Source organism: Rutidosis leptorrhynchoides, chromosome 4 (genome assembly GCF_046630445.1).
Source record: "Rutidosis leptorrhynchoides isolate AG116_Rl617_1_P2 chromosome 4, CSIRO_AGI_Rlap_v1, whole genome shotgun sequence".
NCBI lineage: Eukaryota > Viridiplantae > Streptophyta > Magnoliopsida > Asterales > Asteraceae > Rutidosis > Rutidosis leptorrhynchoides.
Genome location: NC_092336.1, coordinates 647,077,501 through 647,092,948, shown reverse-complemented (window position 1 = coordinate 647,092,948; position 15,448 = coordinate 647,077,501). Strand labels below are relative to the sequence as shown.

At 34.8% G+C, this 15,448-nt stretch overlaps 1 protein-coding gene and 1 long non-coding RNA gene across 6 annotated transcripts in view; one reads left to right on the top strand and one right to left on the bottom strand.

Moving 5' to 3' along the window:
- Positions 1–504: 504 nt before the first annotated feature.
- On the top strand, positions 505–1,542 carry LOC139904384 (uncharacterized). The gene is made up of 3 exons (XR_011778776.1): positions 505–725; positions 955–1,052; positions 1,191–1,542. It is a non-coding gene; the product is annotated as an uncharacterized lncRNA (long non-coding RNA).
- Positions 1,543–13,837: 12,295 nt separating this feature from the next.
- The window catches only part of LOC139904383 (uncharacterized), a 10,999-nt gene continuing 9,388 nt past the window's right edge, over positions 13,838–15,448 (bottom strand). For all 5 annotated transcript variants that reach the window (XM_071886320.1, XM_071886318.1, XM_071886319.1 and 2 more), the window contains exon 13: positions 13,838–14,182. In XM_071886320.1, coding sequence (XP_071742421.1) covers positions 13,847–14,182 — 336 coding nt within the window. In that variant the 3' untranslated portion in view covers positions 13,838–13,846. The remainder of the gene's footprint in view (positions 14,183–15,448) is intronic.

Below are 15,448 nucleotides of genomic sequence, written 5' to 3'. Positions count from 1 at the left end.
CCTGGGGGAATTAGAGAAGGAGGCTGTTTTTTTGCTAAAGCGGGTTCAGAAGAGTTCGATGGCGCAAGATATTAGTGCCGGTGCTGCTGCTCATATTTTTACTAGGATAGGTTTTGCTATTGCTAGAGGTGTGGGGGCCCAGATTGTCTCTAGGCTTCCCACTAATTTTTTGTAAGTTTTAAATCTTTTAAGTTTTTTTTATTATAATAATAATAATAATAATAATAATAATAATAATAATAATAATAATAATAATAATAATAATAATAATAATAATAATGGAATTAACATTGGTTATTAGACTAAAGGGTTGATTGGTAATGGGATTATAATGAAGTATGGATTGAAGAAGCAATGGTGTCACATTGACAATTTTTGGGTAACTTTTGGCCTAATTTGACTTTCACAGGTGTTTAGGACGTTCACTAAAAATGTCTCTCGGGCATACTTATTTTTTCTATAATTGAATTTTTCTCGGGGTTCCGTCCCAACTATCCAGAAAATTAAAATAAGTTACTCAGGCTGCTGCACTCAATCGAGACAAAAAAAACTACTGCACATCTAAATGAGCTAAATAAAACTATGCTTCGTTTATATTTTTTATCGTCTTGCTATTGCATATGCTAATATTAGTATCAGTGGCTGATGTTCTTCGCTCTTCAGCAGACAAATTTGTGCAGGCGTTGACTTTCCTGCTTGCCTTCAATCTTGCCTTCAATCTAAATGTATACCACTTTAATTTATTTATGCGTTCATAAGCGATTTCATCGAAGATCGAAGCTATACATTATAAACGTTTGGGTTGTTCTTATTATTAAATATGTTGAATTCACTAGATTCACTCAAAACAATTTATCTTAAAGATACATAGTGATTTAAAAAATAAAAAAAAAATTAAAAAATAAAAAAAAAAAAAAAAAACCTCTACTAATTGTGTAATCTTTTTGTTTGAAGCTTCAAGATTATCGTCTTTCTCGGTATTTTTCTCGCACGCTCAATTGTTCATTCAATTAGTCATCTTCAAAGGCAGTTGCCGATTACATCTTGCTAAGGTTAGTATTTCGATAACTATTCCTTCTTAAGTTGCAATCGTTTTTTTAGATTCAGGTAACTACGTCATGAAATTGCTTGAAGTTGCTTTCGATTTTCAATTATGTATGAATTATAACAAGAGCATTTTTCGTATTTAGGTTAGAAAATGCAAACCGAAGCTGTTATTCACTCTTTTTTACATGAAGATGATGAATACTAATGGGATTTTATTGTCATGTTAAGTTGTCGTCTCACAGAATTCTGGATGAATTTATTTGCTTGCAAGATGGGACTTCAGACTATTATTCAAGCAATATCATTTTTGTCTTCGGTTGACCAAAAGAATTTAGCTACCAGAAATTCTATGATCTTCCCGGTTTAAAAGTAAAAACTAACTGAATTCATTATGTTCTTTAGGTTGATTTTCGGATTCTATTTCATTATTCATCATAATGAGCAATGAGTAATTTATTGAAATAAAGATGCCTAACTTAAGTTAATTGTATGTTAAGTGTTTGAGAATATGAGAGAAGTTTGAGTTAAAGGTTAATGGTCTTTTAAATAAATGTTAGTGATGGAAAGTTAATCATTCTTTAGGTAAAAAGATATAGAATTTATGAAACTGATCTTCAAGTTTCATGTATTCTACAAGTAAAAGATCATACATTTTTTTTCGAAAAAATTACGTCCATAATACCTGTGGTTTGTTAAGTTTTTCACCACAACACCTAAACTTTATTTTTAACTTCAGTGGTACATCAGATTTGTTGCACTAACGTGAATAGTACCCAAGACAAACTGTCGTCAATGTTTAACACTTAAGCTTTTACATGTGCCATGCATGTGAGGGCACTTTTGTCCATTTACAATAAGATATACCAATAAATAAATCCGTAACATTCAGCACTCCATTTTACCTGGACGTAATTTTTTCTTAAAAATAAAAAATAAAATGTTGAGGCTCCATTTCTTGGGCCCCACACTCCAACCATTACCATATCACTCAACAGTACACACACAAATCACCATTACAACAACCATCACCAGGCTCCATCACCGCCATGCTTAATTCATAACACTCATCATACAAATACAAAATAATACATACCATAATTCTTACACATATATTTACATTTAATATATATGCTCATGTCGTCTTCAAATGATAATAATCAACCGACTTCTTCATCATCTGCTAAACACTTTTTTCCGTCTACATCTCTTGTTCTCACTCTCGTAAGTGAATTTGTAATTAATTTATTTTATTATTTAGGGCCTGTTTACTTTTTTTTCATTAATCTCCCGTATGGATATAGATGGCAGAATGAATAATGAATAACTATATACAGTAAGTTGGAAAGGTAAATAGCTGTTTACTTTTTGTGCTGAATGATTAGTCTGAATAACAGTAAATGACCATTTTAACCTTATTATAATTATCAGTAAAGTCTTTATTATTATATTATCTAATAACTAATAATTCAAATAATTAACTAATGCTTAACTAACATTCATTCTCGAAAATTAGCATCAATCTCCTATATTATCTAAATGCGAACTTCAATATTTCAGAATCAACCAAATCATAGCATCATTCGAACACTTGGTGCATTTTAAACATAAGACTCACTTTACCTACAAATCACAGCATCGTTATAATTAATCCATTAACTAAACTAAACCACTCTATTTGACAAACACAATATATTTATCAATCTCAGTTCACCTACAAATATATATATAAATACAAATGTGTGATCAAAATGAATCATCCATTTTAGATAACTGTTGAAACGAAAATACATGTCAACAATTTTGGTAATTGGGTTAAACGTAAATACATGTTAACAATTTTGGTAATTGGGTTAACTGAACAAATTAGCACATATAAATAAAAAAATATTACAATACATCTCATGTATTACATGTACTTGAGTAGAAAACCCAATTCAAAGCAACTAAAGAAAACTCCAATACAAAACCTAACTGAGAGCATATTAAGGTTACAAAACCTTCAACTAAAAACCCAGTTAATCTATTGATTCAGTTCCAACAAAAAAATCAAATCCAAACCTAAAAAATCTCTTTCACTTCAAAGAAACAAAAAACCCCAAATCAAAAACCAAAAAAGAAAAACCTTACCTTTTATTACTGAGTGAGATTGGTGGCTGACGATTCATCGGTGGCAGAGTGAAGGATGGAAGCTTTGAAGGCTCTACAGGTTTTTTTGATCGGTAATTTATACTCCGTAATGTTTTTATGGTTTGAGGGTAATATGGCCAAATAGATGGCAAGATGGGGAGGACACCACTTTGAAGGGTGTATCAGAAAGTCATTCGCTCAATTAATCAAAAATAATAAGCCGTAAGTAAACAAGGCAAGATGATGACCGAATAAGTTTTTTGGGCCATTAAGCCCATTAATTCGAAAGTAAACAGGCCCTTAGTTTCAAATAATATATGAATATAGAGGTGTATGTGTTTTTTTATAGGGAATATTTCGTGACGGAGAAGAACCGGTGGATGATGATCGAAAAGAAGACGTTATTACGACTACGGCAACGGTGACGGAAATCAGCTTTGAGAATTCAGGTGCACAGAGAACACGATCGGATGACGATTTTAATTTTGATCCTGACGTCGATGACGGTGACCACCTATATATTTGGGAATTGTTAATATCTCGTGTTGAGAAAAGCGACACCGAATTATAGCAAACCGCTAGTAATAATTGAAATAGCGACAATAAAGAGACACCGAGATTTAACGTGGAAAACCCCAATAGGGTAAAAACCACGGGCAAGGAAAGAAACGTTTCACTAATAAGAATAATAGGAATTACATTTCTCTCTAATTACAAGGATAAGCACTAATCTTTATATCTCTTGTAATTAGGAGATTAATACTCACTAACTCTCTATTTAACTCTTTTAGTATACAATGGAGAATGTGTTTTGGGATGTTGAATGAGCTTGCTTATGATGGTTTTTATACTAGTAAATATTGTGGTAGGTAAATGTGTAAAGATGTAGCACACAACATTGAAGCCTCCATCATAATAGTTAAGCATAAAAAATATGTGCTAGTTGACCAATTTCATTCAACTTCCACCAACCATCTTAATATTTCAACAATCTCCCACTTGAAGATTTGATTGAAGCACAATAAATCTTCACACGATAATTCTTCCTTGCCAATGATGTTGCTTACGTCTCTGCTAGGCCGCATGAGGAACGGCACCAAATAAACTTGTCACGATTGATTGACTTTGTTAGAAAATCAGCCACATTGTCGTCAGTATGAATTTTCTGCATATCCACGGTTCCTTCTTCCACTTTCTCACGAACGAAGTGATACTGAACTTGTATATGCTTTGTCTTTGAATGAAATGTCGGATTCCTTGCAAGATGCAAGGCACTCTGGTTGTCACAAAATAGAGTGATATTCTTTTGTTTGTGCCCGAGTTCCTCCAACAACATCTTCAACCATACTGCCTCTTTAGTAGCTTGAGTAGCTGCTACATATTCTGCCTCTGTTGTTGACGTGGCTACAACTGACTGCAGTTTTGAAACACAACTTACTATTCCACCATAAATTGTGAAAACACATGCAGTGGTAGATTTACTTTTATCGATATCACCTGCATAATCTGAATCAACATACCCTTTGACAATAAATTCCGGTTCCCCATAACATAATGCAACATCTAAGGTTCCCTTGATGTATTTAAGGATCCTCTTTACAGCATTCCAATGCTCTTTACCAGGATTCGCCATGTACCGACTAACTACTCCCACTGCATGTGCAATGTCTGGTCTTGTACATATCATTGCGAACATTAAACTTCCCACTGCTGATGCATACGGTACGCGAGACATCTCCTTCCTCTCGTATTCACTGCTAGGACACATAACGGAGGATAACTTGAGATTAGTAGGAAGTGGGGTTGAGATTGACTTACTATCTTGCATATTGAAACGCTCCAAGATTCTCTTCAAATAATTCTTTTGAGAAAGCTAAATCTTCCTATTATCTCTGTCTCGGTGAATTTGCATCCCTAGAATCTTGTTTGCGGCACCTAAGTCTTTCATTTCAAACTCCCTAGCCAATTGAGCCTTCAGCTTATTAATACGATCTTTGTTGGGGCCTGCAACCAATATGTCGTCTACATATAACAGCAAAATGACCAAATCATTGTCCCCAAACCTCTTGAAATATGCACAAGGGTCTGCATAAAGTCTGTTATATTCAAGGCTCATTATGAAAGAATCAAATCTCTTGTACCAACATCTCGGCACCTGTTTGAGACCATACAGAGATTTCTTTAACCTGCAAACCAAGTTCTTTTTTTCTTGTAGTTCAAAACCTTCTGGTTGAAGCATATAAATTTCTTCTTCAAGATTTCCATGAAGAAATGCAGTTTTCACATCTAGCTGCTCTAGATGCAAATTAAATGTAGCACACATCGCTAGAACTACTCGAATTGTTGTAAGTCGAACCACAGGAGAAAATATTTCATTAAAGTCTCTACCTTCTTTCTGAGCATATCCTTTAACCACCAGTCTTGCACGATACCGCTCCACTTGATCATCGCCATTTCGCTTGATCTTATACACCCATTTATTTCTAATAGGTTTTCTACCTTTCGGCAATGGCACAAGTTCCCATGTTTGATTTTTATGAAGAGCTTCAATTTCTTCCTGCATAGCTGTCATCCACTGTGATGCATCTGAATGATTCAGTGCCTCGCGAAGAGTTGTTGGCTCTCCTTCCTCTGTTAGAAGACAATATGCAACATTGCTTTCCATAATATAATCTGAGTGCCACCCTGGACGTTTCCTTTCCCGATTAGAAATACGAGTCGCTGGAGCTTCATCAACGACTACTTGATTTTCATCGTGCTCCGGTACTGCTTCAGAAGAATCTTTATGAAATTCATTTCCTACCTGTATCGGTGTAGTTTCTATTGAAGTGCTAACATCTTTAAGATCTTTGTCTTCCGTAAAGACAACATCTCTGCTGATGACTACTTTGTGAGCAGTGGGGTCCCACAAACGATACCCCTTAACTCCATCAGCATACCCCAAGAACAAACACTTTCTGGACTTTGGATCCAACTTTGTCGTTTCTTGAGAATTGTACATTGCGTACACAGGACTTCCAAATACATGAAGGTCAGAATAATCAACTAGTTTTCCAGTCCACATCTCCATCGGCGATTTCAACTCAATTGCAGTTGATGGTGACCGATTTATCACGTAACAGGCAGTACTTACTGCTTCTGCCCAGAATGATTTCCCCAAGCTTGCAGTTGCCAACATCGCCCTTGTTCTATCTAATAAGGTTCTGTTCATCCGCTCTGCCACTCCGTTTTGTTGAGGAGTGTATGCCGTCGTGAACTGCCTTTTGATACCTTCTTGTTTGCAGAACTTATCAAATTCATCACCAGTGTATTCTCCTCCATTATCAGTCCTTAAACACGATCTTTTTACCAGATTCAAGTTCAACCCGCGCTTTGTAAACTTTGAAAACTTCAAACACATCCGCCTTTCTCTTGATTGGGTACACCCAACATCTCCTAGTATAATCATCAATAAATGATGCAAAATACTTTGCTCCTCCTAGGGATTGAATTGGTGCTTGCCACACATCAGAGTGAACCAATTCTAGAATCAATTTACTTCTAGAATTTGATGTGTTAAACTTCAGGCGATGCTGCTTGCTGATTACACAATGCTCACAGAAAGGTAGCGATACCTTTGTAAGAACCGGGAATAAGATTTCTTTCAACAAGAATCTTCATACCTTGCTCAGACATGTGTCCAAGCTTTTGATGCCATGTCATAGCAACTTTATCACTTGAACTATTCGAAGCAACAGATGCTTCTGATTCATGTACCGTCTCTCCTTTCAGAATGTATAAATTAGCACCCACCTTTTCTCCTTTCATAAGTACAACTGCGCTTTTCTTGATTATCATGATCTTCTCATGTATCACCATCTTACAACCAAGATCATCCAATTGTCCTAAAGACAATAAGTTCTTCTTCAAACCCTCCACGTGTCGTACACCTTGAATAGTACGAACTGTACCATCGTGCATCTTCAGAATGATATCTCCAATTTCAATGATCTTTAGTTCATGATCATTGCAACTGTATACAGATCCTCCTGAGATACGTTCATATTGTTTGAACCATTCTCTTCTAGGGGTCATGTGAAAAGTAGCTCCCGAGTCAAATAACCAGACATCAACAAATGTCTTTCTGCCTTCATTTACTACCACTGCCTCACTAACCAAAGCAGTCCCATCATTTGAAGTGCTTGCAATATTTCCTTGAGGATTTGAGTTATTTAAACTCCGACAATCCTTCTTCAGGTGACCTTTCTTGCCACAATTGTAGCATGTATAGGTCTTCTTCTTTTTAGACTTCGGTTTACCATGATTGTGACTCCCACTTGGGCCACGTTCTGTTGATCTCCCTCCTGACACCAATAAGGCCTCCACTTGTCGTGAACCGGCATGTTTGTCCTCCTTGTTATTGCGCCGATTTTCTTCTTCTAGAATAGCAGCCGCAACTTCATCATAGACTAGATACTCCGAGAGAACATTATTGGTTAAATTAATAATGAGTTGATCATACGAATCAGGAAGACTCTGAAGTAAAAGTTCAGCACGTTCTTTTGGCTCTATATTGCAGCTTAATGAAGCGAGTTGAGAAAATAGAGTATTCAAAGAATTAATGTGCTCATTAACTGAAGTAGATTCATTCATGCGTAGCGCATAAAGTTTCCTCTTAAGGAATATCTTGTTGTGGAGTGATTTGGTCTCGTACAATTTTACGAGGTGATCCCAAATCTCTTTCGCCGTCTTCTTTTCTTCAATGCTAGACAAAACTACATCTGCTAGTGCCAGATGAAGATTTGCGATAGCCTGGCCGTCCATCTCTTCCCATTTTTCATCAGTGACTTCAGCGGAACATCCACTGATGGCCGCCAAACACTTATCCTTTCTCATGATAGCTTTCATCTTTAGTTTCCATAACGAGAAGTTACTCCCGTTGAACTTTTCAATTTCAAATTTCGTAGACATTGCTATAATCACAATCTTCTTTTCGACAATACTATTTTTCTGAGAAATAGTATCCGAGAACTTTTATCGAGTGAAATTAATCTTACTTATTTTCTGATGTGAACGATCCACTCCCGTGGCAACCACAGAGCATACGATAAGTAGATTAATACACACTAGATATTTAGACCTTAGCTCTTGATACCACTTGTTGAGAAAAGCGACACCGAATTATAGTAAACCGCTAGTAATAATTGAAATAGCGACAATAAAGAGACACCGAGATTTAACGTGGAAAACCCCAATAGGGTAAAAACCACGGGCAAGGAAATAAACGTTTCACTAATAAGAATAATAGGAATTACACTTCTCTCTAATTACAAGGATAAGCACTAATCTTTATATCTCTTGTAATTAGGAGATTAATACTCACTAACTCTCTATTTAACTCTTTTAGTATACAATGGAGAATGTGTTTTGGGATGTTGAATGAGCTTTCTTATGATGGTATTTATACTAGTAAATATTATGGTAGGTAAATGTGTAAAGATGTAGCACACAACATTGAAGCCTCCATCATAATAGTTAAGCATCAAAAACATGTGCTAGTTGACCAATTCTATTCAACTTCCACCAACCATCTTAATATTTCAACATCTCGTACGTTATTTTGTATAATGGGGACCACCTACTAATACTGTAAATTAGGGTTTATATTTGGGAATTGTTAATCGTCGAAGAAGGAACAGCCTGCGGTTTTTATATTGAGATCAAAAATTAAACGGACAAAATTACCCTCACATGTGCCACGCATGTTAGGGGTTAGACGCTTAAATGTGACGGACGTTAGAGGTTGGTACCACTTCAGTAATAAAATGAAACCCTAGGTACCATTGAAGCAAAAATAAAACTTTAGGTGCTGTGGTGACAAAATGAACAAACCACAGGTATTATCGACGTAATTTTTTCTTTTTTTTCATTTTCTTCGTGTTTCCAATTTTAAATATGCAGTAGCTAAATAGAGTGTATAGTTTCTAAAGCTTTTGAAGTAGTTGTTGTATCTATGGCGGACAATTCATCAATGTCTGCTACTTCTAATTGTGTAGGTAAGTTTTCGCATTTATATTTTATTTACAGCTACACTTTAATTTTGTAATTTTATTTTGATATTGAAGGAGGTTAATTTTTTGCAGTGTTTGGTGTTTCAGAAGATGTTGAGATAATAATATGTACTTAGTGAGACTTATGTCAATTGGTATGCCCAGTAAACAATTGTAAGTTTTGTAACCACTGCCGTATGGCACTTTGTAAACACTATCTACCACAAATCTATTATAACAACTGCATATAACAAATGCCGCAGCAACGCGTGGCCGATCCTTTTACTCGTTCAATATTATTAGTGCATGCAGAGTGTTGACGTTCAAAAGCGAAGTTCATGAGATGAGAAAAAAAAATAGTGGAATCGTGGAGTAGTTTAGTGTCTTTTGTCAAAAATTGAGAGAACTTGATTTTTATTATTTATTATTAATATTATTTTATGTTATTATTTAATATGATTTAATTTAATGTAATTAATTAAAAATAAATATTTAAATAAACCATAAGATAATAATAAAACCCTTGAAAAATTAAAATAGAACTTTCAGTCATTAATAAAAAGAATACAATTCATCAAACCTTAAAAACATAAAATAAATACTTAAAATGCATAAATGGATACATTCAATGAATTTTACAGAGCGATCAAAAATATTTAACCAGATCAGATCGTAATCTATCGTGCATATCTCTATCAGCTACTTTGTCCTTTTATACGTTACACACCTCTAGATCCACGTACATTGATTATTTCCTACATGCACATACTACTCTTCATTTTCAGCAATGTTATAATCATTTTATGTAAGAGTATGCATTAATACTTGATTCTCCCTATTGCGTTTATGAATTATTCCCTTGTCGACTGCTCTAAAATGTGCCAACGATCTTGTAACCCAAATGTACGGTCAACATCATTTCATGCAACAACTTTTTTTCTTTAAAAATAAAACCGCTTAACATTAGCTGCACTTGAAAACCCCTTAACAAGTGATGCCCATTATGGGTAAATACCGTTTGCTAGATGATTTCCTCTCTAGTTTTTCTACTCTCGCTACATTATGATGAGTCATTGTATGAGGCATGGGAGAGACTGAAGAGAATGTTGCGCAACTGTCCGCAACATGGGTTGGATAAAGGTCCTATTGTACAAATATTCTACAGGGGTATTTATGAACATACTAGGGGTATTCTTGATTCTTTAGCTGGAGGAGTTTTCTTGTATAAGACGTAAAATCAGGCGTATCGGCTTTTGGAAGACATGGTCGTTCATACCTTTGAATGGACATCATCATCTAGAGAAACTCCATTAAAGAAGAATGATGCTAGTCTTTATGATAAGGATGCGGGTAGTGGTGTAACTTTGGCTTCACTACAGATGAAGATTTTTGGTAGAGAGTTTGAGAAATTGAACAAGATTGTGGTTGCAATGCAAGTGGAATGTGAGAAGTGTCAAGGGCCGCATTTGACGAAAGATTGTGATATTAATGACAGGCCTATGATTGCACAAGTTAATTAGGCAGGTAATCAGTTTCAAGGGGGTAGTTCACTAGTTCAGGTTTTCATAGAAATGGACCACCGGGGTTCTATAACAGGAATTAACAGAAGCAAAACTACCAACAGCCGGTTAATCAGAATCAGTACCAGTAGAATAACCAGCCACAGGTTTAGAAGAAGGCTAGTTTAGAAGAGTTAATTCGGGGTTACTTGATTAAGAACGAGGAGAGGGGGAGTTAATGAAACAGCAAATGCGTAATTAGCACGCTTCGATTCAGACTCTTAAGAGGAAATTGGGTAGGATTTATCAGTTGCTGTCGGAGAGGCCACCCGGTGCTCTTCCATCTAACACTCAACCCAATCCTAATCATAATTAGACCGGAAACTAGAATGTAAATGCTAGTTCTTCTCAGGCTATTCAAAAGAATAAGGAGCCTCAATTATTAGATTATTCGCACGTGAATGCCATTTCTAGCATTGATGGGGATGACGTACACTTCTGGACACTTTTGTTTATACTCTTGGGTGTGATGAAGATGGTGAGGAAGATTTTGATGATGAGATTGAAGCTCGTACTGTTTCTACTGAGTTTGTTGATTTTATGATTTCAGATTCCGATATAGCGGATTATACTCCATACCGCATAGACGAAGTGAACAGAATGGAGAGTGTAACATCTTGTAAGGAAGATTGATCAAATTAGCGATGTCGAGAGGTTCTTTAAATTCGGATGTGAATAAGTTAGAAGTGAAGAAAGAGGAGACTACCGAGTCTTATGGGGTTAGAGTAAAGGATGATATCAAGGTAGTTGAAAAGGTAGTGGAAGCTGAGGTGAAATTTTCACCTCAATTGCAAGCACACAAGCCAGCTGTTCCATATCCACAAGCTCTTATATCCGAGCAACCAAAGGAGAATGATTGTAAGTCTTTAAATAATGATAATAATTGTGTAAATGTGCCTTTAGTTGATGTTGTTGCAGGTATGCTAAACTATGCAGTGGCGGAGCTACATAGAGATGAGGGTGGGCCTGTGACATCACTCATCAGTCCAAAAGCTCACAGACCATACATATTCTTCTAAGTGAAAATTTAAGAATAGTTGTTTGGTGACACCAGTTGATATTCTTAGGACCTCATTCTATTATTATTAAAGTCTACAACTTTGATGAAAAGATCCAATAGATGATGAAAGTCAAAAAGGCCCAATACCCACCAACAATAATCACTAATAAGGCTGTCTTTTTCGTCGGCAAATAATTTAATATCTCCAATAATTCGTTAGTTACAAGTTTGATCGTTGTTCATTCAGGTACTTACTTATATTTCCTATTTGTGTAATATGTAATGTAATTCTGTAAGGATTTTAGTTCTATATGTAATAATCTAATTTCAAAAATATTTATTTATATTATGCGTAGTGTATTCTATATATTTGTTATTTATATTATATATTTTGCTTAATAATTATTAATAATTAATAATATAATATGAATATGCAAGTCAAACTAGAAATATTTATAAAAAGAAGGGTATCATCCGTTGAGAAAGGACCATCAAGTGTAAATGTTCTTAATAAATTTTCAAGTGCAAATCATGAAGCTTGTAAAACTAAATTTGCTTAAACAAATGAACAATGAATTTATGAACGAAGAGAAACACTTACTAATGTTACGGATGAAGCAATTATTGATCGTTTCCAACGAGTGAAATATCGTAGGGCCCAATTGTGCTAAAAGCTAATTTGATTTTTAAATTTTGTAGTTAATCGTAATTTGTCAATTAGATTTTATGAATCGGTATGTTTTGCTTTTATTTTGTGACACCACTAAGCAAAAATCCTAGCTTTGCCTCTGAAACTATGGGATGTATTTGAAAGATTTAATAACTAAGAAGGGTGAGCATGAGCATGCATTCACCGCGTTTTTTGAAGCGGAGTGTGCTGCTATTGTGAAGAAAAGGGAGATGCCACCTAAGTTAGGTGATCCCGGGCCTATCATTATACCTTGTCGCGTGAATTAGTTAGATTCGTTTTAAGTCTTTAGCTGATTCGGGTGCGAATATTAATTTAATGTCATATTCTGTTTACTCACGATTAAATTTAGGTGATCTTAAGTCGACCAATTCTGGTATTACGTTAATTGATTAGTTATTTAAGCATTTCTACTTATGATTATGTTATTCTATATTATATAGATATATATGTGCAAGCATTATAACTTATGATTATATTATTTATAGTTGTCTAAACGTTATAAGAATTAAATCGTTAAAAACAGAAACGCTAAAAATAAAAGTTGAATCAGGAAAAAGTGAAAGGAAAAAAAAAACAAAATTAAACCGGTAAAACCTTTTATAAAACCGATTCCGAAAATACAAAAGAAAAAAAAAAACATCCCGAAAACCGGAACCGGTTTTAGGAGAAACTGGATTTTTGATACCGCTTTTTATTTTTAACTGGAACCGGAAAAAAACCAATTTTGGGCGACAGTCGGTTCATGACGTTTTGGAAGGGCGACGTCTAAAAAACCCTATTTCCAGTGCTCAGCTCTTGTAAGCTTGGCTTTCTCTTTTGCTTTTTATCCTTATTTATGAATATATAATATATCATATTTTATTTTGCTATAACATATTCGACGGTACACGATAACATGTACGTACTTGCACTAATTAGATTTTTTGCAAACGAAGCTCTCTGTATCCAATGACCTAACGGGCAGTCCATTCCAAGTTTAGGCTCATTTAGCCCACAGCTATATAATGTTGTATTTGTATACCAGTCGGCATTTACATCTTCTTCTTCAACTTTATAAGAACTTCCTTTAGCCTTCATGTTGCTTGTGAACTTCCATCAGAACCTTTCTCATGTAAACATACATCTAACATGGCATATCGCAAACTGCATTCGATCTCTATGGTATGGTAATCAGACCTCTCGTGCAACACTAACATAAATATAAAAGAAATCACTGAACGTCAAGTTGGTTTTATAGTTGTCACATTTTGTGTATTACAATGTCAACATTGGGTCGTTCTATTCCAGATACTACTTCACTGATGTACTAACAATAAAATAAAATAAAAAATGTTTACTTGTATGTATCTTAATCTTATTACGTCACATGGCAGTCAGTCAGTCAGTCAGTCAGTCAGTCTGAGCCACAGCACATTTCACAGCAGACAAAACAGCCTAAAAAGGCCAAGGAACCACAAAACTGTGTGACAAGAATTGCACATTGGTCGTTCATCTTTGAACAGACTTGAATGCAGCACAGACAACAGCACTTGCCACATAGATTTACACAACAGTTGCCAGCTGCTCTAACCAACATTTCTGCTTGGTCTGGTAATTTTGGTTCGTAACCCGGAGGGATGTTCTCAATTGTTGCAATCAAGTTGCCAAATCCTACACCCAACGGCTGCAACACTTTTATCATAGCAGCAGAAGATTTTTCCATTTTCTGAGTATTCGTTTCTTTTTTACCCTGCATTATAATTATAATAAAGAATAAAGAATAATTAATATATAATAATAAATAATAAATAATATGTAGAATTTGTACATCAGATATACTCCATAGATATCCTTCTACTTACTAGCCAACAATATCACCTTATACTCGTTGTATGTTAAAAGGGAAACTTGTCTGAGGTTTAAATGATGTAAAAATTACAAGCTACCAATCACACAGAACATGTTAGTGTAAGTGTATCTAAGATTGTTATTAGACATTTGTCTTATGTTATGTAAACTTAGTTACCAAGAAAACTTAGCTATTAAGTTTTCTTAGCTATCAAGTATTCTTAGTTTTTAAGTATTCTTATCCATTAAGGATACTTAACCATTAAGTATTCTTATCCATTAAGGATTCTGATCCATTAAGTATTCTTATCCATTAAGGATACATAGATATTTTAGTATCCTTAGTTGTTAAGTAATTATCGATATTCGTGATACTTACCTCTTAAGTTTTCTTAGAGGTTAAGAAAGTTAGTTTTTTTGTAGCCTATAAATAGGAGTTGTAATCAAGAGTTGTATAAGATAACTAATCTTCAAATAATACACTCAATCTTCTAATTATTTCTATTCTACACTTTCATTATGTATTATAAACTACTTAGCAACAAAGTCTTGCTATTTTAATCTTTAGCAACAAAGTCTTGCTACCTTAATCTTTCAAGTGTCGAATTCTATTCTATTCTTGAACATTTACAGTGATATGTGGTATTAGAGCTCTCTTCTTAAGGGGCCGTTTTATTCACGATAAAGAAATTTTAAACTAGACATAGCATCTAGTTCAACTGCTCCAGCAATTCCATTATTTAATGGATTGCACTGTCATATTTGGGCAGTAAAGATGAAGACATATTTGAAGTCTCAAGGTTTATGGAAGGTTGTAGAGATTGATGAAGATCCTCCGGCACTCAGAGCAAACCCAACTGTTGCTCAACTAAGAAATTATGAAGAAGAGTTGCTGAAGAAAGATAAGGCACTTACCTGTTTACATTCAGGACTTGCTGATCAAATTTTCACTTCAATAATGGACTTGGACACACCAAAAGCTGTGTGGGATAAAATCCAAGATACCTATGAAGGTTCTGATAGAGTAAAAGCTTTCAGATTATTGACTCTCAGACGAGAGTTTGAATTGTTGAAAATGAACGATGATGAACTCGTAAAAGATTATTCATCGCGAATAATGGATGTTGTTAATCAAATTAGACTTCATGGTGACAAGATTTCAGACCAG